The 25,363-nt window shown below is 38.3% G+C and overlaps 1 protein-coding gene across 3 annotated transcripts in view; it reads right to left on the reverse strand.

Moving 5' to 3' along the window:
- Positions 1-25,363, reverse strand: part of LPP (LIM domain containing preferred translocation partner in lipoma) — a 729,416-nt gene that overhangs the window by 269,936 nt on the left and 434,117 nt on the right. For all 3 annotated transcript variants that reach the window (XM_055129532.1, XM_055129531.1, XM_055129533.1), the window contains one exon: positions 5,774-6,457. In XM_055129532.1, the coding sequence (XP_054985507.1) occupies positions 5,774-6,457 (684 nt within the window). The remainder of the gene's footprint in view (positions 1-5,773; positions 6,458-25,363) is intronic.

The raw sequence follows: 25,363 nt of genomic DNA on the forward strand, positions 1-25,363 counted from the left end.
TAAAATGTTCCTGCAGTATTGTGCTATTTACACAGGTGCAAACGATTGTCAAATGTTATGGGTTTTATGCAATTAAAGTTGGCATGTATTTTTGTACATCAATGGAATCTTTAAAAAATTATTAAGGGATATGCAACAAAATAGCCCATGGACATTTAAGGGGTAAACAAGGATGCTGTATACATATCAGCAAGCATGACATACACAAGAGAAGGAACATTAAATAGAAGGAGAACATAGAGCAAGCCTGAGAAATTATTTAAATGCACTGTATTCTGAGTTGTGGATGTGACTCTACAAGTATTTCTAAGACTTTCTAAGTTTGGTTGGTGGAATAGGTTTGAATTTGTGCTTTTGAAAAAAAGTATTTTGCTAAGTTGTAAAGCAAGATTTATTCTAATCATTAGGGAGTTTCTCCAAACATCTTAATTAAACAAGATGCATTTTGTACTATGTTAGTTCCTCTGGAGGAAACAGGATTATTTGGATATCATCTCTAGTCTCCATATGTTAGAATGTAAAATATGCTGAGCTACAAGTTGGTGGAGATACACAAATGACTCTGGTGTAGTCAGAGTATAAAAGCCTCTAGTAGAAGAGGAGAAAATAATGACCGTTCAATTTTAGAAGCAGAAGGTTAAGAAGAGAGATGAACTCAACTTTTAGCCCTGTCTCAATGGATCACAGCAGATGCGCAAATATTTATCTGGGGAAAGACTGAAAAGTCATTTCAGGATACAGAGCCACATGTGATGGTACAACAGGCATAAAGCTATAGAAATGAGAAAGGACACGATGTTTAATTTCTCAGCTGGAAACCAGGAAACACAAATGGGGGAGAAACAATTAGAAATTCCCACCTTGGGCTTTCAATTCATTTCAGAGCTATTTGGGAACTTCTGGAGACTTTTGAAAATAGCAAAAAATGCAGAGTTGTGAGAAATTGGCAGTGTGTCCATGATGACTGGTGAGAGGGCACTGATGGAGGTATATGGTGACATAAATGGAAAGACCATGTGCCATAGCTCAAGTGAGTAATGAGGATTATTGAAGTTGGATACGAAAAGGGGGGAACCACTTCTTTTTTTAATTTAAATATTTGAGAATTTTTAATTTTTGTTTTGGCAACACCGAGCATGGTGCTCAGTGCTCACTCCTGGCTCTGTGCTCTGGGGTCATTCTTGGCAGGCTTGAGGGACTATATGGGATGTCAGGGATTGAACCTTGCATCTATTTGCAAGGCAAGCACCCTACCCAATGTACAATCTCTCTAGCCCCAAGAATTGACATTTGAGGGTAGAAAGAATATTAGAAGAAATTGAATCTTTCCCATTGCCTGAGGAATAGGAAGTCTCCATGCCCAAAGCCTGGGTAACTGTAGGGATTTAATAGGTATTTCCCCTCTGGCTGCTGATATGGTGCTCTATCACTATCCAAACAGTAAAGCATGCCAAAGACGCAGTATTTGCCAGGGAAATAAAGAGGATATTCTTCAGAAAAGTCCCATATGGGTTGTGGCTCTCCATGAATCTGGCATTTGACCTCAGTCTTGCCCTCTCATTACTTCGGGTTTGAATCCTCAATCAGTACTAAAGAGACAATATCCTTTATCATAGCTTAAGGCCAAAACTGTTTGGGCTGGAGGGATAGTACAGTGGGTAGGGCATTTGCCTTGCACGCAGCCGACCTGGATTCGATTCCTCCATACCTCTCAGAGAGCCCAGCAAGCTACGGAGAGTATACTGCCCGCATGGCAGAGCCTGGCAAGCTCCCCGTGGCATATTCAATATGCCAAAAACAGTAATAGCAAGTCTCACAAAAGACATTAGTGGTGCCTTCTCGAGCAATTCAATGAGCAATGAGATGACAATGATACAGTGACAGTGATACAGCTTAGGGCTGATAGATTTGGTGAGGTTCAAATAGTGCTTTGGAAACTGAAAAATGCTCTAAGAAACTACAAATAATATTGCCATTGAGCTCCTCAAGCTTATCTTTTATATGCCTGGATATATATGTCTTTGTCAATTGTAATATATTATCTGTCTGTCTGTGTGTCTGTCTATGTACTCTCACTCTCCCCATTCTAATCAGCTTACTATTGTTATTTTAACCTAAAATTCAGGGAAATTTAGCCCAGGATTTACCATAAAGAGAGTGCTTCCGAAAACTGCCACCAACTCTTTGGTGTACACTCAATGTATATGTTCAATTTCCCACAGAAATAAAAATATTCTAATATGAATTAAATGTTCAGAAATGCTAGTAGATCAATAATCTCAAACATACTATTAATCTTAACAAATTACTGACCACAAGGAACCCTCTGCACACATGCCAGCACTCAGAAATGTGAACTCTCTTCTCTGACTCTTTCATTATTCCCTCAGATTAAGAAGAGTAACTTAAAGTAAAAGGATCTGTCCTCTGAAGAAGAAGCACTTAGTGTGTAAGATATTGTAAAATATTACTGCGTAAGAGCTCCCCTTCCTAAAGGAGATGCTGAGGAAATTCAGTAACTGTTAAAAATGTAATCTATCCCACATGGTAGGTGAGCCTCTAGAACTTTTATGGACATGGCCCTTTAAGAAAGTTGATGTGACACAGTGTAGGTCTACCACAGAGAGTGGCTGCTACAGCTGCTCTGCCAACTGTGGGTCTGGCAGTGACAACCTGACTCGAGGTTCTGGCCTTAGGGCCTTCAAACTGTCATACTTTATATGATTATTAGAGAGAATACACTTCTCAGAGGCACATGAAGATAACACAGGGAGCAAGTGTTCCATGACTTACACAGTAACATATAAACATTAGCATTATAGGACAACAACAAAAGGGAGATGGGAGACATAGTATTAACGATAAAGATAAATGCCTGGAATGTTCCCAACCCTGGTTACAACCATAATAACCATTTGGTCCTTTGAGTACCGCTGATGTGTCTCTGATAGGCTCAGCGGCATAGGGTCCCTCAGAATCTGGAGTAGCATCCTTAGTTACTAGCATTGAAGCATCTGTCCAGGTGGGCCAAGAACCACTTGGGTGTGGCCCTTAAGTTCCCTGAGCACTGTGGAAGATAGACCGCCCCACAAAAACAAAGTCTAAAGCAGATAAGACATCCCTGTGTCTTTAAGAGGAGTTCTAGCAAGACGGAAAAATTTCTCCTGTAGAAATTCCTACTTGGAACAATATTTTTCAAGGAACTCAGCTCAGATGGCACAGGAAACACATTATGGTCTACAGTAGCATGCAAATTTACTGCTCAACATGTTAGGAGAACACAAACATAATCAGAGTCTCCCAAGCATTGCAGGTTCTGATTTCTCTCGCTTTCTCAATTCTTCCTTCTTTTCTTTTTTTTCTCCCTTCCCTTCTACCTTCTCCTTTATATTACACTCTAATATAGGGAAATTAAAGCAGTTCATCTTAAATATCAAATACTTATTTTTCTCATCAAAAATACTTTTCCTTGATGTGCTAAATGCCAAGATTCTTAGAACTTCACAATGCCACAAAAGATAGTTGTTTTAGGACATGAACGTAAGTTTTCATCAGCAACTAAAATATTAAAAAAAATAGAAAGTCAGTGAAAACACTGAAAAATCCTCATAGAGTAATTATTTCCCCCTTGGAAATTTCCAACTCTTTGCAATCGTTCATTAATTAGTGAAGAGGACATTCCATTTTTTGAGGCTAAGAAGTGTGACATAGAGAGGTTTAGAGAGGCCTGTCTCAAGAAAGACCAGTGCCAGGGGAAGAACTGGGATGAAATTTAAGAACACATTTCTCAAGACTACTCGAATTCTAAGCCAACTAGAGTCAATATTGGGACAAGGGCCTCTGTGCACAGGTGTAGCTGAATACAGTAGTGTTCTATTCAAAGACCAACTGTGACAGGGTCTACCCCTTCATCCACCAAGGCTCCTACATCACACACAAAATCTATCTGTAGTTTCATCAGTCTCCTTCCCCTACCCCCAAACACAGACAGATGGCTAAATATCAACCTCTAACCACTCTCCTTAATAATCACTGTGAAAGTACATGATTTGATTTTCATTTTTAAAATGCATAATTAAATATGGTGTTAAAACACATGACACTGTTGAAAAACAAATATTTCAAAATAAAAAAGGCAGCCATTAGACTGATGCCCAGAATCATAATAATGTAGCAGAACACCTTGATTCATTGCCCCTTTTCAAAAAAAAATAAAAATAAAGTCCCCAGTTTTCTGATAAGTAGTAAATTTCATTTAATCATTAGATTGCAGAACCGGAAGACAGACCACAGTCTAGTGATATGGTTGGAACCAGCCAGCATCTTAGACTGAGGTCTTGTGGGTGCTGATTCCTTTTTCTAAACCACTGGATTGGTCTCACATGCCGAAGGGGACTACCGAGAGCCCAGAGACATATAAAATGTGCAGATTAAAAATACATATATTTATTTATTTCCTCCTTAGAAGGAGCTAATCTATTTTCCCAAAGTACCATTCACTTTCTAGCTAGTTAAGACCTCTTTGGTTTCTGAATAATCTTACAGATCTAATCTAAATGATAAAAAACAGGTTTCTGCTTCAATGTGATGGTTAGAAACTCCATAGAATATTTTTTATCTCGCCCCTTCCATTTTTTTCCTTGGTTCCTCTTCTCAAGGTGGGGCGGTATAATATTATATTGAGTATGATAATATTATAATACTATTACTTGAATATTATGATATTAAGTATAGCATACTGTCACTGTCATCCAGTTGCTCATCGATTTGTTCGAGTGGGCACCAGTAACGTCTCTCATTGAGAGATTTATTGTTACTGTTTTTGGCATATCCAATATGCACAGGTAGCTTGCCAGGCTCTGCCGTGCGGGCTCCATACTCTCGGTAGCTTGCCGGGCTCTCCGAGAGGGGCGAAGGAATCTAACATGGTCGGCAGCGTGAAAGGGGAATGCCCAACGGCTGTGCTATCACTCCAGCCTCAAGTATAGCATACTAATGAAGCTATTATAATAAGTCTGAGGCTGGGATTTTAGTGTCCCCATTACAGTCAAGGAAAATCTTAGTTATTAGAGAGTAGTTATAGGCAGTACATCTTCTAGAAAACAAGCAAATGCGCTTTCTGTATAAACAATACACACAATCAACAAAAAGGTGACTGTGAAAATTTTTAAAAACTGTCTAATTGGTTACAGTTTGCACTGAGAGTCTTTCTCATGGATAAATAATGTGGACGCTGTGGTACCAATTTAGTGAGGGCTATGATAGCCTTAATATGAGCCTGACCAGAAAACTGCTCACTTATGGAGGAGCCTATATACCTCCTACCTCCAGGACTGAGGATTCTCTGTCCCTACTGAGGCATGGAACACTGCTGGTCAATTTAGTATCCACATCTGAGTCTGCCCTACAGAGAGAGGGGAACGTTGACAGATAGAAGACAAGAACTAGAACATGAAATATTTCCCATTCCTTCATTAAACAGATCGCCTTGTGGTGACTATGCTTCACAGGTCCTTCCAGGTTATGACTGTTCAAGACTACAGGTAACTGCATTTGAAACTAAACAGAAGCTATATTGGTAAAATATGGCTATGCTCCAAGTTGGATCTTCTTCTGCTACTTAGCTCATGCAGCCCTGAGTTTGCACTTACTAAGGAGATAAAGAGTATAGAGTAGCACATGCACTTTGCCTTATGCTGTTTTTATCTGTTTGCTTGTTTTGGGTCTGAGGGAGGCAGCTTTGCTTATATACTATGATAATGAGTTTTCCTACCTTTGAGACTGGCGGTACAGAGGGCGCGGGTAGAGGATCTGTGATATAGGTCTTCTTGGAACCAGCAACTGGATACGGCCCAGGAGGATTCTGGTTCCCTATGCCTGAGGGAGCATATCCTTGTTCCATCTTCCAGGTATTCGGATGATTCTGCTGACCGTACGCGGGATCAATGTCATTTTTGCCCCCATAGCCAGGCCCTCCTGGGCCATAAGTGTCATAATAGCGTCCTTGGTTGGGGGCATAGCCATATGCAGGCTCAGGTTGAGAGCCTGATTGCGGCATGTATGCATAATCCATGCCTCCTCCCCGTACTGAAGGAGGGGGACATTGCCCGGAAGCAGGAGCGGGTTGAGTATTGTAGTTGTGAGGTCCTTGTCCGTAAAATTGTCCTGGTGACGGAGCAGCCATGTAATGAGAGCTAGGCTGAGCTGATTTTACTTGGATGTTAAAAGTAGGTCTTGAAGGAGTCGATGCTGTAGTGTAGGAGGCAGGGACTGGCTGAGGCTGGGGTTTTAGTGTTCCAATTGGAGTCACAGGGATAGGTCCAGGCTGTGTTGCAGGCTGGGGCTTCATTGTGGACTTCTTGGTAGCTGTTAGAGGTGGTTGGTTTGGTATGACCATTCTCTTGTGCCCTGTGACAGGGGTGGAAACTGAAGGAGAAGCTGTTGTACTAGCAGAACCCTGATGTGAAACAAAGGAAAAGAAAAAGGATAAAGATCACATCCAGTTCTTTACAAATGCATGTAAATTATCAAAGATTAATAGTTACTATTTTGTATTAAATCCCTAGAATGTAAGTGGAGCATGGCTAATGACATCTACGAATTCAGAGAGTAACACAAAAATAAGTTGCATTCCCATGTACTGGCAATTAATATTATTAAGAAAGTATTTACAAAAATACAAAAAGGAAAAATATTCATCAATAAACTGAAAGAGGATAAAGATTTGCATACTGAAAGTTTAAAAGATACATTTAAAAGATAAACTCAAAAAGATGTTCCATTTTCATGGATTGGAAGGTAACATAGTAAATATTCTAATATTATCAGAAGAATAAGTGCTTGATCCTTATTAAAATCAAATAGCAAGCTTAATTGTTCATTTTACTGTAGTTGAGGCAACAAGGTTTCAATGGTGTTTACAGTTTAGTATACAAAGTTACTGCACCTCCACCAATATATACAAGTGACAAAGATGCTCCAACTTTGTCTTTAGGCCATATCTAGTCGATCGCCAATAATTTTGTTTTTATAATAGTAAAAAAGTCTATCAGAAAATCATGTGGAATCAACAATACCACTGAATATTTAAAATACCACTGAAAAAGAAAAAAAAATACTGGAGGTCTCTGGTCACCCATTTTCAAAACATAATATAAAACTATAATAATAAATAGTGTGCAGGGAATAAATCAGATAGATATATATTTGAGGGGGCAGGGGAAGTGGTCAGGTTTCCCACTCATTCAGAAGGTGACATGCCTCAGTTTCTCAGTTTGCTTTGCAGTTAGGAGTTGTTTGGTGAAGCATTTCTGTCCAGTAAGATATGAAAAAGTTCAGCAAACCCACAGAGAACCTAATCTGCCCAAAACATCAGGTACATATATATATGCATATATATGTATATATATACATATATATATATATTTTGCTTTCTGGGTCACACCTGGTGATGCACAGGGGTTACTCCTGGCTCTGCGCTCAGGAATTACTCCTGGCGGTGCTCAGGGGACCATATGGGATGCTGGGATTCAAACCAGGGATGGCCGCATGCAAGGCAAATGCCCTACCCGCTCTGCTATCACTCCAGCCCCTATATATATATCTTAATGAAAACTCTCCCCCTAACTCCCCAAGACTCAGCAGCCACACCCATGTCCTACCACTGCCACTATTCAAGCGCATCTACTGGCATGTCTGGAGACTCAAATAAATCTTGAAAGAGATCAACTAGTCACAAACATTTCTTGAACACCAATTCCTGTTCCTGGCTGATACTTCCAGGTCACTCTTGAGAAGGGGACGGGCCAGCTCCCACCCTGACACAGCCTCAGCAGTCATTCCCGCACCCCAATGCCACGGGCCATGTCTGGGGCCATACTGCCCAATTAAGGATTCTGGATTTTCTGGAGCATGTGGTCCTCCAAACTCATCTCCAAAGTCTACAACAATGTTACTAAACACATACACACACAGTATGAGAATAACACCCAAGAAGAGTAGAAACAAAGGTCAGGAGGAATGGTCCACCGTTCACAGTTGGAAGCTTGCCACAAGTGGTGTGGGGAAGGACAGGTAGGAGGACAGAGAAGGGACCACCATGACCGTGATAGCTAGAAATCATCACTCTGGACAAGAACTGAGTGCTGAAAGTTAAGTAGATAAAGGGACAAATACGATGAACTTTCAGTACCTGTACTGCAAATAAGAATGACCAAAAGAAGGGGGGCGAGGAGAAAAGAAAGAACAGTGCCTTCTATAAAGGCAGGCAGGGGTGGGAGGGCAGGGGTGCAGGAGGGAAACTTTGGACATTGGTGGTGGGAAATATATACTGGAGAAGGGATGGGTACTGGCACATTATATGAGTGAAACCCAATTGTAAACAACTTTGTAACTATATCTCATGGTGATTCAATAAAAATAATTAATAAAAATAAAATGCCCTTAAGTCAATACCTTAAAAAACATACCTTATATCACTTATGCTCGACATATTTGTCTCATTTATAACTTCTACGAATTTTCCAATTTTAGGTTTAATTCTGCTACATTATAGAAAGTTTTTGTATGGCGCTGTCATTTGAGGGGGCTTGGTGAAACTCACTGGTGGTCAGTGCTTATGTTTCTATGCTCAGGAGTCACTCTTGGCAATGCTTGGAGGACCATAAGAGGTACTGGGAATAGAATCTGAGTGAGTACACACCTTAAAGTCTATAGTATCTGTCCGCCTCTCAGAATGGAGCTAGCTTTATTTCCTCAATATCAACCTTCATGTTGTAGAATTGCCATTTACTTAGTAACTGAAGCAATTTTATTTTATTAGTTTTTTTTTTTTTTTGCTTTTTGGGTCACACCTGGCGATGCACAGGGGTTACTCCTGGCTCTGCACTCAGGAATTACCCCTGGCGGTGCTCAGGGGACCATATGGGATGCTGGGAATCGAACCCGGGTCGGCCACGTGCAAGGCAAACGCCCTACTCGCTGTGCTATTGCTCCAGCCCCAACTGAAGCAATTTTAATAATACTTTTTAATTCTTTCCCCCCCCCACCTGGGATCACCAGGAGGTATCTAGGGAATAGTCTTGGCTCTGTATTCTGGGATTACTCCTTTGCTGGGGATGAAACCTAGGTCAGCTGCATGTAAGACAAGCACCCTACCCATTATACTTTCACTCCGACCCCAATCTGAGTAATTCCTTTGTTTTATCTTTTTGGGTCACACTTGGCATTGCACAGGGGCCACTCCTGGCTCTTAACTCAGGACTTACCCATGGTGGTGCTTAGGGAACCATATGGGATGCTGGGAATTGAACCCGGGTCGGCCGCATCCACGGCAAATGCCCTACCGGTTGTGCTATCACTCCAGCCCCACCTAATCTGAGTAATGCTTGTATTCTTGTATAATTTCCCTTTTGCAAGAAGATGGTCCCAGTGTACTCAGTTTTAAAAGTTGTACTTTACCCTGTAACAAATTTACCGCTCACTGTATCACTGTCATCCTGTTGCTCATGGATTTGTTCGAGCAGGCACCAGTAACATCTCCATTGTGAGACTTGTTACTCTTTTTGGCTATTGAATACGCCATGGGTAGCTTGCCAGGCTCTGCTGTACGGGCAAGATAGTCTTGGTAGCTTGCTGGGCTGTCCAAGAGGGACAGAGGAATCGAACCGAGATCAGCCTCATTCCAGGCAAACACCCTACTGCCAACCTGCTGTGCTATCACTCCAAATTTATTATTAATAAGCAATAAATGCATTATAAATAAATTCTAAGCAATCCATTAATTTTATAACAGGGACATGTAATAGTAAATTTGAAGCTAAAAAATCTAGTTAGATCTTTGTATTTAACTAGGTCAGTATTTTAAAAAAAAGATGTCAGAATAGATGAAATTGAGTGAGAGAAGGAACAAAGTCTTTCTTTCCTTTGATGAGTCAAGATCAGCAGAAACCCAGAGTTCCTATATTGAACATTTTAGTAACATAACTATAAACAGAGGCAAAGACTAAGCAATGGTACTAACTACAGCCATAATTATAGCTTCAGTTCCAGAGAAGTCTTACCCAGAACACGTACAGAAAATTCAAATATTTTGAAAATTTGAAAAAAAAAATCATCATCAGAAAATAATGAACATTATGCTTAACTTTTTGGAGGAAACTTTTCCCACACATTCTGCTTTAAAATTTGTCTCCTGGTGAAAACATACACACAAACACACACGATTAAATATGTCTACAGTTCTTTAAGAAAGGCATCAGGGCACAATTTCTGGAGATACTGCTTTGTTTCTAGGGAATACCTCCCCTAAATCCCGCTCTGAGATGAGAAACACTCTCACAATTTTATTATGGATACTATTGTACGTACTGACAGACTTCTAAGTATTCCCTGTATTGTAACTATGTCTGTGAAAATACCAAATTAGCTACATTTTTTCTCTTTCCAGTTTTAAATTTTTTACCTCACTAGAGGAAGAAGGGGCATAGAACAGAAAATTTGAAAGTGTGTTTATTTATGATCTTCGTGGTTAAAGAAAGCTATGGCAAAATTTCCTGGCCCACGTAGTCAATTAAATACATAGTGAATCTTTTATACTTTCTGGATTAGTTGGTGCTTCCAAGTATTTATTTTTAGCTTTAAATTCTTTCTGTTTTGCAGGAATTCTGAAATTTTATCATGATATAACAGTTTTTGTTTTGGAAATCAAGCATACTTAAAAGCTACACTTATATAATTATATACATGCATACATATATACGCACAATACTTGAATTTATGTAGCTGTTTTCCATGTGGTTATATTTTCATTAATCACTGTGCATTCATTTCCATTTGAAAAACTTCAAGGTTAAGTGGAGCAAGATACAATTCTCGAATGAATTGTATATTTTTGCAGCTTTTTGTTTGCTTGTTTGTGTTGGGAGCCACACCCAATGATGCTCAAGGCTTGATCTGAACTTGTGCTTATGGATCATTTCTGGCAGGCTTGGAGAAAAATATGGAATGCCAAGGATCGAACATGGGTCTGCCACATGCAAGGCAAATACCCTTCCTGTTGTACTGTTCCTCAGGCCCTGGATAGAACTGTGCAAGTGTCTGTAGCCCAAGAGTTTATGCTCTGCTAGAGGGACTGATACATAACCAACTAGAGTGGAATGGATATGACCGTGCCAAGCTCAGTTTATTGTGGCCATGACACAAGAACAGACAAGATGTGATGAGGTCACAGTGCTCAATACTTGGTAGAGCTTCTCAAATTCCTTTTCACTTAAATCAGGAAAGAGACATATATTCCACTTTTTCTCTTAGTTTTGCCTACTCATGCCCTGACCGACCCCCCCCCCCCGACACACATACACACACTCACTCTCACACATACACACACACACTAATTTACTACTGTCATATATATTTCTGAACTTCAATTCAGACTATTTCTCTTGTAGTTCTAGCCCTCATCATCACTCCCAGAACTACATCTCAGCTCCTCTTCTCAGTTCATCTTTAATCCTCAACACTACCACTGTAATTTGATGTGACTATCTGCTTTGTCGACTTGCTCATCAAAATGTGCTAATAACTCCCTTTTGTGTAAAACTCTTCATCATGTATGTATTTTATGTTGACTTCCTGTCGGGCTACCTTCTTTATTTTCTTCATTGTTCACATTATTTCCTTCAACAATATTAAACATATGACATATGTGGAGATTGAAATAGATTATACACTTAAGTCTACACTCATATCTGTCAGTCAGGACCTCTGCTTTGGTGTCTGATTCATGCTCTCCTACTCTCTGCTATGTTTCCTGATGCTCAAATATCTTCTGCCTGGCAGTTGTCTACTTGTTCTTCAACTCTCAGATCAAATGGTGCCCTTACTTTAATATCTTTACTCCCCTTTAAGGATCTGAAATTCTTTCTATAGCTCTTCACTTGTACTACTAATTGGATTTATACATACTTCCATTAAAATGGTTACCTTACGGTTTTCTAATAATTGATTTGCATGGCATGTAAGTTAGGAAGAAATCAAATCATAAGCTAAGGAAAATCTATTGCTAGGGTCTTAAATAGATATTTATCTTTTGTAATAGAAAATCCAGGATAGCTGCCAAGAACTAATAAGACCACTCAGGAGTGACAGCAGGGAGTTAGTTCCTACCTTGCTTTCTGTTAGAACTTTACTAAGCATTATTTTCTTAAAACAAATTTAGTATTGCATGTAGTGTCTATGGTTTTCTTTCATACTCAGTGTACCAGGTTTTCACCCATTTCAAATATTATACCCTGAGCTTCCAATACTTCCAAATTTCATGTCAAATTAATTTCTAAGAACTCAACCAATTGACTTAGGTTTGAACCTGAGTGTGATTCCTCAGTGAACTGAGGTCATAAGTCACAGTGAGAACTCTTTATTTCTCTACTTTTCTACCCCATTCTCTTGCATATTTCAATTTTCGCTGCTATTACTTCATTCATGATGTCCACCCTAGTGGTGTTTTGGTAGCATACCATCATAGAAAATAATACCCATTTAACATATATTTAAATGAGTGAATGAGTGTAACAAATTTCACTTGTCAGACTATAACCAAACCTGGAAAATACTGGTTATTTCAGTGCTCTCAGTACTTGACAATCAAGTTTTTATGCTACATTTAATGCACACTAATCACAGTAATCTCATTAGTCTCTCCCTTTCTCTAAAGAGTTTAATGACTTTACTTGTTGATTCATTAATATGCTATCTTTCAGAGAGGCATTTGAGATGCTCATTTTCATTTCAATGAGCATACTGTATATGTAACTAATACTTGATGCTGCCTCAAATCTCTTAGTCAGGGGAACAAATTTTAAATAAAATTACCATGAGCCAAAAGAAACTTATGCATCTTAAGGAAAATTTTAACAATAGTTTAAACAAAATAAATTTCGAATTAACTACTAAGTAATCACAATATCTCAATGCCAGAAAATTAATTCAACTCATTTATTTATAAAAATTTATTGAAACTCTGCTGTATGCCAGATGCTAACATAGTTGCTATAGCCACAACTAAACAAAAAGCAGGGCATTGCACTCAGAGAGCCTTCGCTAATTTAATATTCAACAAAATTTGATGTGATGATCTAGAATAATCTTTATTTAGAAATACTCTATAAGGTGCTAAAAAGGAAAATCTAAGCAGCCACCAAAAACTCAAAACCCCAATATTTCAGTTTGCTTCAGCTACAATAGTGATAAGGAACAATTCTTAAGAAGTTAAACTATGAATAGATATAATATGAAAAACATAATACTGTTTCAGTACACAATCTGTAGCATCAAAAATAATATCAATATAATATTAAAATGGAGTAATAAAATATGAATGCAATAGGAAAACATAATGACTATAATATAAATGTGAAGTCAGTCTGACAGCACAATGGAAACTACATACATGCATAAATACCTGTAGAAAATGGACAACCTATAAACAGGGAAGTTATTGATTTAGCTGATGATAAAACTATCAGTATTTTCATTTTAGTTTTATAAAATCTTTAAAAAGGAAATTTATACACTTGCTTAACGTTATTTAGATGAGACCTGGTGAAACATTTTAACACTTTTTGTGTGGAACACAATTTGTACAAAATCCAGATAAGAATCCTGGAGACAAAACTATTAGCTATATTTTTACATTGAAGATACTGAAAGAGAGAAATTCAGTGCTCACGTTTATAGAGCTAGTAGGATCTAAATTTCTGACTTCATGACTTAGGATTATGCAAAAATTTCTTGCTATCTCAGGTGAAGAAAGAGTAAAGAAAGACTACAGGTAGAAAAAGAAAGTTCTTTCTCAGTCTATGTATAGTTTTTCAATTTTTAAGAGATGTGTGATCAAGATGTGGATAGAGAAAAATATTTCTCTTCTAAAAGAAAAACAACAGACGAAATAGGACAACAGTCAGCAAATGATACTGTGTCATAACTGGGAACAATAGAGTCATGCTCATAGCTGTCATAAGATATAAGAACATGGCACTGAACTTTTTTGCTCTAGAGCTTCTATTTGATATTTTTTTCTTTTCTTCTGTATTTTTACACTTTTTGACAAGTGTCTGTAAACCAAGCAAAATATTATGCATGAGGTACATTAAAAAACCTTAGTCCTTTTTGCCCCCAAATTTTATTTTAATAAAGTTCTATGAGCTACAAAATTATTCATTGTTGTCTTTTAACGCACAATGTTCATCACTAATCCAAACGCTAGTGTTAACTTCCCTCCACCAGTGTTCCCAGGTCTCTCCCCTACACTCCAGTCCCAGCCTACCACCCTGAAAGGCACCTTTCACATTTGGTTGCTAAAGTTTGGATCTCATAATTTCAGTGTTGTTGGCTCTGTCATTTGCATATTTAGCTTTTTCATTCCTTAATACTACTGACATACTGAATTCCTTTGACCTCTGCCCCAACTTATCTCTTCTCCACTTTCCCTCACCCTCTTTCTTTCTTTTGACTCCCTATATTATATGCTGGGACCTGTAAAACAAAAACAAAAACAAAAACAAAAAACTCCATTCTAAGTTAAAGACAAAGGCCAAACAAAAATGTTTCCAGAGAAAATGATTAATGAAAAAAAGAACAAGCTATGTATTTAGGACTCTCATCTGCTTAGAGTTGAGTTGCATTGGAAAGTCATTAATATTTCTCTAGATGATTCATCTGCACAACAAACACATAAGCGGGCTGTATTTTCCCTTCTATTTTTTTAAGTGTAGTCCAGTCCTTTCATTCAAATAGATGCATTTTTTTAACTAAGATAAAAAATTGCCTCACTGGAGAAAGCAAAGGATTGAGGGGATCTCATCAACATATAATTCTAATATTTTTATTCTGTAAAAGAAGACCTGATGAGGGACTTGAAATATACAGCTCAATGTTAGATGGCATGTTTTATAATTTAGATTTAGGGAGCAAGGTAATACTTGTTTCTATAAAACCATTATGGGAAAACCATGCATTTATTGGGTGACATGTATTAGAAATCCTAATAAAGACTAACCCTCTTATTTCTAGGAATTTAACTTCAGAGAATAAAAGCAGATGTCACATATAATTAGCTTTGGGGAATACTCATAGCAATTTACTTTATAGAAATAAAATTTTTCAATTAATTTCAAATAGCTAATACAAGGAAATAAACTGATGATATATCACTATAATGACAATACTGTAGAGCAGTTAAAAATACTATACATCACTATACATCACTAAAAATGTTTTAATATATCTCCATTATCCAGTAATTTCACATTTGGGTATAAAGCCAAAACACAGAAAAAGCAGTGACTCAATTGCATGTATCCCTATGTCATAGTAGAATTATTCATAATAGAAAAAGGTGGAAATGACTCAAATGACTCTTGACAGATGAAAGTATTAAACAAATGTGGTATGAACATACAATGTATTATTTAATCTAAAACAAGAAGGAGTCCTGATACATGGCAATATACAAATATACTTTGAAAATATTTTGCTTAGATGAAATAAACCAGTTGAGTTATAAAAAGTATTGTATGATTCCAATCATACAAGTCTCCACAAATTGTTATGCAAATGCACAATAATATAATGCACCTACAGGGAGGTGAGGTGAGGGAAGGAATGGAGAGGAATTATGTACTGGGTATGGAGTTTCAATCTTACCTTCAACATGAAGGTAAGGGAAATCTAGAGATGAAGAAGGCAAAGGGTTGTTAAACAATGCCAAGGCAATGAAAGGCACCAAATTCCTTTCCTTAGAAAAATGGCTTTATGGTTAATTTTGCCATTTATATTTTACCAGTAAAAAAGCACAGTAAAAATAATGAAATAGATAAATGATTTTGATCAATTTAAAATATAAATTATTTTATATATTAATTTGTTTATCTATCTACAATACTTATACACACATACCTAGCAATATTTATCGTCAGTAAAATTAGTTATTGTAAAGAAGTAATTTTTGTTGGTAATGGTGCTCTTGATTCTGAGTAATGATGCAGTTACACGACTGAATCTAGGTTTCTCACAATGCAACCATATATATATATACAGATATATATACATATACATATATGTGGACATATATGCTGATATATACAAAACCACTTGAGGTTTACATTCCTAGTCTCTTAAGGGAGTAAATTCAAGGTATTTTATGTTCCTCTAAAGTTTCCTGATTTAGAAAATTTCTAACACAACCACAGTTTTTTAACCAGAAATATCTACATATACGCAAAATAAAACACAATAATAATTCTTTTTCAAATATATCAACATAAAGTAGTGATACTTATTTTTAATTCAATCACTGTGAGATACTTACAAAGTTTTCATGGTGGAGTTTTAATCATACAATGTTTGAACACTCGTCCCTCCACTAGTGCGCATTTTCCACCACCGATGTCTCCATTATCCCTCCCACCACCCTCAGCCCATCCCACCCCGTCTCTGTGGCAGGTGCCTTCTTTCTTACTCTCTCTACTTTTGGGAATCATAGTTTGCAATACAGATACTGAGAGTCCATAAATAACTGCCACTGTTACTGTCACTGTCATCCTGTTCCACATCAATTTGCTCTAGCGGGCACCAGTAACGTCTCCATTTTGAGACTTGTTTGTTACTGTTTTTTGGCATATGGAATATGCCACGGGTAGCTTGCCAGGCTCTCTGAAAGGGGCGGAGGAATCAAACCCGGGTCCTCTGTATGCAAGGCAAACGCCCTACCACTGTGCTATCGCTCCAGTCCCCCATAAATAATATAGTGATAAAACTTTTAAAATCTTTTTAATGTTTCGAGGCTAAAAACTATGCAGCTAATAAATTAATACTACTCTAATATTTTATCTTTTTATTTTTGCATTTTTCACATGAAAGGAAAAGTTCCTTAAAAATATGGTACCTAGGAACTGGTGAATGGTTAAAATGATCTCAAATATTGTTTTTAAAACTAAAATCACGGTACTTTAATCAGTGGTATTTGATTACAAATAGTTCTGCCAAGATAGTCACTACTAATAAACTAATTTTACATTCACTATGGACATCTAAACCACACATGCATTCACCCCCAATCCCAAATCCTACCCCCCACATACACACTTGCACACATAATTTATGAAACTTCACCCCACAAAGGGTTTTTGTCAGAGATGCAAGCATAAATACCCCAAGTCCCCATTTATATCAGAACTTATTCATTATACAATGAAGTGCTTCATAAACTTAAAGCACAGCTAATTTGAGGGTTTCTCCCCAATAGACTCAGGGTCAGAAACATATGACAAACAAAAATCAACCATTACAGACTGCTATAACTGTATAGAGCAGTTTTTGTTGGAGTTTTTTCATTATATTAATTCTCAGAGCACTTTTAAAAGATATGACACACTTTGAAAATAAGTCACTCCCTGAAATACTAAAGCCTCACATGCCAGTTTTCAAAGCTGTTGGACCAGAAACACACACACACAAAAGTCAAGTCAGTTGAAGAACAAGATGCTATCTTAAAATTCCTCATGTCTTAATTCAGAAGGATTAAATAAAGGAACAATAAAACAGTTTAGACGCACACTTGCATGTAAATAAAAAATGTTGTTAAAAAACTAAGATGATGAAAGAACTGAATGTTGCTACTGCCCTTAACATCACCCAAAGATATGCTGTCAGATTTGAACTTGAGCAGTCTCTGAGGTGCTTATTTATATAAGTACCCATACCATGCAGTATACTTATTTCCAGCACTCATGTGACTGGTACTGCATAAAATGCCATTGTGATGACGGTTACTTCAATGTGAGCATGCTCTATAATCCAGTAATGCCAGAGGATTATCTGTATTCATAGAAAATATTTTTATACATTGAATTATTAGCTCAATGACATTCATATTTTTCCTCATCAGGATGGGGGGTGGGGGCTGTAACAAGCCATAGCAAACTGAACCAATTAACCATGAAGTCCAGCACAATCTGGTGAGATTCTGATATCTGTGCAATTTTACATAAATAGTGAAGTAGAAGCTGGAATAGTAATTTTTGGTTGGTAACTGGCAATCAAAATTCCATAACTTATCTGTAGCACTGTACCACTATCGTCCCATTGTTTATCGATTTGTTTGAGCGGGCACCAGTGACATCTCCATTGTGAGACTTGCTATTACTGTTTTTGGCATATCGAATATGCCATGGGTAGTTTGCCGGGCTCTGCCGTACGGGTGGGATACTCTCGGTAGTTTGCCGAGCTCTCCGACAGAGACAGAGGGATTCGACCCGGGTCGACTGCATGCAAGGCAAACGTCCTACCCGCTGTGCTATTGCTCCAGTCCAATCGTGAAATTAAAGCGGAACATCAAGAAAGAGCAAAATAGTGCGATCTCCCATGAAATGGATGAATTAGAGGACATTAAGCCAAACGAAGACTGTCAGAAGGAACAGACGGAAAGTGTTGCCATACATGGGAGACTGGAAATACACAAGAAGGTAGCAATGAAGGGCCAAAGGTAACAGATTGGGAGAGTTGGCTCATGGAACTAAAGAGGAGGCAGAGATGAGAGAAGTTGAAAAGAGTTTTGGAGACTTGAGGGGAGAGGCAGATACTCTGGTGATGGTTGTGGTGTTGGAATATGTACACATGGAGCCATTATGAACAATATTTAAATCAAAGTACTTCAATCAATAAAGATTAAAAAAAAATACGGAATGGTAGAGGAAATCAAGGTGCATTTGATCTTAAGTGATGTTTGAAAGATGGTAAGTGAGGCAATCATGTACTCGAAGTTAAACAAAGTAAGATACATAGAAATACTTGCAAGAACTATCAAACAATTATATTTTGAAGTTATTAGGCCTTAGAGGTTTAAACTAGTGTGACTGGATGCTACATATATCTATAGCAATTTTTCTATAATAGTATTTTAAAGAGAATAGTTCTAAGTGTCTTCAGTATTTCCATTTCTATCATTATCAATTATCAGTATACTATTTCACCCCACTAGCAATACTCATTTAAATCTTATTAAATGCATTTAATTGTTCAGTATTTAGATTGCATCTTATGTTTATTTAATCTTATAATTTTAATCTTCTACCATTAGAATCTCATATGTGTATATACATTACATACAGATGAATGAATATCTATGCATATGTGTTTCAGAATAAGTGTAGTCAAATAATAAATTATTTCTAAAATATCACAGTTATAAAAAGCATCTAGATTTAAACTGTGTGTTTTTTTTTTTGCTTTTTTTTTGGGTCACACCTGGCTATGCACAGGGGTTACTCCTGGCTCTGCACTCAGGAATTATCCCTGGCCGTACTCAGGGGACCATATGGGATGCTGGGATTCAAACCCGGGTCGACCACGTGCAAGGCAAAGGCCCTACCCGCTATCCCTCCAGCCCCACTAAGTGTTTTTTTAATGTATATACCCAGTTCAGGGCTTACTCCTGGCTCTGTGCATAGGGGTCACTCCTGGTGGTGCTCTGATGATCGTATGTACTGCTAGGGACTTACGCAGAGATTACTGAGCAAGGTGAGTGCTTTAACCCTTGTACTTTCCTTCTGGCCCATTGACAACTTAACTTATCGTCCTCTGTTATATTCTCCATGCTTCAATCAGATAGCTCTCACAAAAATGTTGCCCTTCTATAATAGCTCCTGATTTTACTGCTACAATGAATCTAAATTAAATCTTAATTCTTTATCACTTGAGCCACTACTTTACTTTCTTACTGTAGTGCTGTAGCACTGTTGTCCCGTTATTCATCGATTTGCTGGAGCGGGCTCCAGTAACTTCTCCATTGTGAGACTTGTTTTTACTGGTTTGGGCATATCGAGTACTCCACGGGTAGCTTCCCAGGCTCTCCCATGCGGGCGCGGTACTCTCAGTAGCCTGCCAGGCTCTCTGAGAGGGATGGAGGAGTCAAACCCGGGTCGGCATAATTATGGAAAATGAGTAGGGATTGTCTTATGATGTGTTGGTTTAGGAATATGTTCACTCATTTATGAAGCTCGGCCCACACATGTGTAAAGTGGCCTGGGGCATGGTGGAGGTTGCGTTGTGGAGGTCAGCTGCTGGGGCTGGGTCCCTTGGGGCGGGGAAGTCTCTCACCTGCCCCCCCTCTGGTAAAAGAGGTTGAAAAAGCTGTGCGAGAGACCTGGAGAAGTAGTATAGTGGGTAGGGTGCTTGCAAGTGCCAGCCTGGATTTGAGCCCCACCACCAACACCACTAATAACAACAACAAGACAGAGAGACAGAGAGAAAGAGAAGAGAGAGAGAAGGAAAGGCAGCCAGTATTATTTAATAGTATTTTGACACACTGGGGAAAGTCAGACAAAAAGATACCTTAGTTAAGCAAGGTTAAAGAGAGGGGAAAGAAGATGAAGATGATGATGGGGAATCAAAATAAGAATGCTAAGAACACCCAACAGAGCGAAAGACAGAAAGGCTCTGAAGAGGCGGGAGGCATCAGATTCATATGAATTTTGCAGCAAGTCTCCAATCCATGTCCATAGAGAACCCAATGGAACACAGGCTAACTTGGTGGGGTGCAGAGGGCAAAAGCTTTCCTTGGAACGAGAAGACAGCAGGCATCCAGGGGAAAGTGAGCGGGAGGAATGGACGTGTGCGGGACCAGGAGCAGGGACTCAGTGCAGGTGGGCCTCAGATGCGGAGGGAGAAGCAACTAAAGACACTGTGGTGGGCAAGAGCAGCACCAGGGAACCCCCACAGGGAGCCACCAGCTGAGAATGGCAGAACAGCGCACAGCCTTTCTTCTGCGAGCAACAGTGAAAAGAGCAGAGACCATGCAAACTGCCTTGCACAGAACTACACCGCAGGCACGGGGACAGGACAGGGCTGTGCCTGTGATGCTGCGTGGCCACAGTGCGGACACAGGCAGAAACAGCGGCAGCACCAGAGACTAGAAGGAAGCCGAGTCTGGCAGGCAGCAGGAAAGCTCAGTGAGTCACCAAGAAAAGTGAAAGCATTCGCGTGCTCAGGCAGCAGACAGGCAAGTGGGGAAGGAGCAGCAAGCATTCACAAAGACAGATGCAAAGAAGAGAACACAAACAGGCTAGGATGAGAGGTAGGCATTACTGATAGCTGATGACTGAGACCAGGAGTTGGAAGGTACAAGAAGGGACATTGACTGAAATTCCTCTTATAGGAATCAATGTTCAGTAACCTAAAAAACAAAGTTGATACTCATACCTTCTAACTCCTAAGTAGCATTCCTTCTTTCAGTTTTCAAATGAATCCTGCTGCAAAGCCAGTCTTATTTTTCCAGGTCTGTACGAAGTTTCCATCAATGGTGTCTTTTTGAAGACTATATTTCCCTTAGATTGTTTTGTCGACTACCACTTCTTTGCTTTTTTTTGGTGGAGGGAATCCACACCTGGCGAAGCACAGGGGTTACTCCTGGCTCATGCACTCAGGAATTACTCCTGGCGGTGCTTGGGGGACCATACAGGATGCTGGGAATCGAACCCAGGTTGCCCATCTGCAAAGCAAACACCCTACCTGCTGTGCTATTGCTCCAGCCCTGCCACCACTTCTTGACTGTGTATTTTCCTCTAATCTTTATATAAACAGGGATTTTATTTTGCTTATCCAACATTCTACCTAAGAATATAGCCAACAAATAGTACAAAAACTCTTAGTCCAATGAATACAATTTCTTTCAATGATGCATTACTGACAAGTTCTATGACAGAGTTTAAATCAGAGAGTAGTGGCAGTAATTGGGCAGACTTATTTATTTTACTTTTTAAATTTTTTGCTTTTTGAGTCACACCTGGCAATGCACAGGGGTTACTCCTGTCTCTGCACTGAGGAATTACTCCTGGCGGTGCTCAGGGGACCACATGGGATGCTGGGAATCAAACCCGGGTTGGCTGCGTGCAAGGCAAGCACCCTATCCGCTGTGCTATCACTCCAGCCCCTGGGCAAACTTTTAATAGCTACATATTGTTCTTCTTCCACCATGAGTTTAGGAAACTCAATTAGCAATTCCTCAGAGAAACATTTAAGTATTGATAGTTCTATAATTCAGTCTAAAGAATCATTCTGAGTTAGCTTTTCTGTTTAGGATTCTTACACATAGAGAACAGGAAAAAGTGCTCTGAGCTTTAAAGGCTTTTCATATATGAACACCCATTAAAGGGAAGTAACCATTCCAGCAGATTAATACTACTTAGAAGATATTAAAAGAGAAAATTACTAATTACGGGGGTTATCCCTTTTATCGGAAAGTATCCAAGCCGTCTAGAGGTTTTTGAATGCTAAAATCAGACAGCAATTGTGACTACATTTGAGAGATAGATTAGAGGTATCTGGGGTAGCTGTAGGTACAAAGCAATTTTTGAAAAATCTTTAAAAATATCACTTATTTATACAGCGTATTAAAGATTGAAGACAACTTAAGGCCATACACATCTCTGTATCCCACTAGGAAGCAAAGCTCAAGAAATATTCACCTATAATGATAAGTCTTGGTAGGTCAGAATCATTTTTGGTTTGTTAGATATTCAGAATCTAACATCAATGTTTCAGTCACTGCGCCAGAATGAGCATATGTAGTAATAAGACTACAAAAAGACCACAGTTCTATTTTCTAACAAAAGTGAACCTCTACCTAGACACCAAGCAGTAGTGCATGAAAATCAACAAGGCTCAATGGGACAAGTTGGGTTGCTGTGTTTTCATCCAGGAGTTTCCAAAATAGTAGTGGGACTCAGTAAGTAAAGCTGCCAGTATGAGCAAGTGGCTATATTTGCTCCAGTGGAAACAAACAGACCTTCCACGCTTTATTTCCAAAGAAATTTGTGTGACCAAAAGCAAAGAAAGAAGAAATAAGTGCTACAGTTTTGAACGAACAAAATTTGCTAAGACCCATCAAAAGAACTCCAGTCTTATTTAATTTGGAATGTTTAAAGGACTCCATATTTACAGCACATTAAGCTCATAGCGAACTTACAAGATATTTGCTTGCTTCTTTTTTCCTTTTGTAGAAAATGTTTTCATTTTTAATGATCACTGATCACTGTCTGATGTAACTGGACAACATCCACATTATATATTATATGGGGTAATTTATCTTCTTCTAACATGTTTATTCTCAGAAATGGAGGATGCTTTTCTATTTATCTACAATCTATTTATTGTAGATGGACAAAGAGGCTAAATCACCAAAGGGTATAATTTCTAAGGAGAAAGCACTTTTGCCAGAGAGTAGGAAGAAGGGTATAAAATGTTTTTATAAAGAGCGACTATTAGGGACAAATAAGAGCTCTATTCACCAAACCTGCATATATCCCTTTATCCTTGTAAAACAAGCTATGAAAGCACATAATGACTAACTGCAGCAAAATTACTCACATTCTAACTTTGCATAATCACTAAAATGGTTCTGGTTTTTTAACCCTCCCCCTTCAACAATTCTGCACTCTTAAAAAAAATTTTTTTTTCAACCACAGCACACATGGTTATAGCAAACGAGTGTACCAGGCACATCTGCTGTTCCAGAAAGAATTCACTCTCCTGTGCCAAATCCACGTCTATCGGAAGAAATAAAAATAAATTGCGAGCAGGTTCAGCAAATGCCCGGGTAAATCCTGCGATGACCACATGGGGTAGATTCATTTCGAATTGTTGGTGTGGTCTGAAAGGGTGAGGAAGAGTGGAATTGGAAGCAAAGATTTCTCTCAGATCTGTCTTTAAACTCTGTCTCTGTGAAGGTACTCCCTTTCTAGACTCCTCCAGGCAATTACTTAGACTGAATGTATAATCTCCGAGGTGAAGGGAAATTGGCAGTTTTGCAATGCATTTAAAGCTTTCTTAAAAATAACAATGATGAGGGGCTGGAGCAATAGCACAGCGGATAGGGCATTTGCCTTGCACGCGGCCGACCTGGGTTCGATTCCCAGCATCCCATATGGTCCCCTGAGCACCGCCAGGAGTAATTCCTGAGAGCCAGGAGTAACCCCTGTGCATCACCAGGTGTGACCCAAAAAGCAAAAAAAAAAAAATTAAATAAATAACAATGATGAGGGAGCCAGAGAGATAATAGAGCTGGTAGGGTTGCCTTGCTTGCGGTGAAACTGGGCTTGATCTCTGGCATCCCACAGAGTCCGCCAGGAGTAGTTCCTGAGCACAGAGCCAGGAGTAAGCATTGCGGATTATAGCCCCCAAACAAAACCGAACAACAATGACAAAAAAAAAAAATGAGTGACAATCATTCTAGTGTAAATGGGCCGACCGAATGATTCTTTGCTATTTTGTTCATTTATTTTTCAAAGCTTTGTGGCTTGGTCTATTTCATATTATAGATCATGAGCTAATTAGGGGCCAGGGTTTGGAATAATATAGAATTTATTTTTGCCTTTTTGTAGATTGTAACTGGTAAAATCTGAATATGGCTTCTGGGAGAGACTGATACTCTTTTAGTTATGATACATCGTGACTAAGCTCTACAAAAGAGTAAGGGGATGGTGACAATCCTTCCCATTCATTTTAGCCTTTCAAGATAAAATTGCTCATAAATTGAATAGTACAAATGGCTGAGTTCAATCCTTTGCAATGTCCTTTCTCCTGATGATAAAATAAAGATTTTTTCTCTTATTTTTAAATAAAATTACCATATTATATTTAAAAATAAAATTCTCCTTACTTTAGAATTTCAAGATAATAAAGAGTAACAAGTTCAAATAATCTTTCGGACAATAATGTGTAAATTTCTGGGTCTAAATATTCACTTATTTTTTTATTTGGGGTGATCTGGCCCATGAAGTATTGCTCAGGGTCTATTCTTGGGTCAGTGTTCAAAAGCAATCCTTGGTGTTTCTTAGGGAAACCATATGTAGTAAGAGGAATTACACCAGTATGGGTCACAAACTAGGAATGTGCTTTACTTCCTGGGTATCTCTCCAGTTATCACCTTCTATTATTCTTCAGGTCTCAATTTTCTCTTTAAACAGAATTTTATTGGAATAATTAAAGGATATCTGCTACCTTAAAGCACCTTTCATTTCAGATAAATTTTGCACCTAGAAGAAATTAATTTTATCTCAATTTTTAAATTACAAATATTTTATTTAGGCACCATGATTAATAAATTTTTTAAGAAAGTATTTGGGCACTCAGTGTTTCCACTAACTCCAAAGTTACCATTAGAATCAGGGAAAAATTAGAATCTAAATTTATATTTAAATTTAGAATGTAAAGGGATCTAAACTTTTCACTCTGCAATAATTTTCAGGATTCATCTTGATCAACTTATGATCTATATATTATAGAATGCCTTATCATTGTAGAATATTAT

The sequence above is a fragment of the Sorex araneus genome, chromosome 2 (assembly GCF_027595985.1).
Source record: "Sorex araneus isolate mSorAra2 chromosome 2, mSorAra2.pri, whole genome shotgun sequence".
NCBI classification, from domain to species: domain Eukaryota; kingdom Metazoa; phylum Chordata; class Mammalia; order Eulipotyphla; family Soricidae; genus Sorex; species Sorex araneus.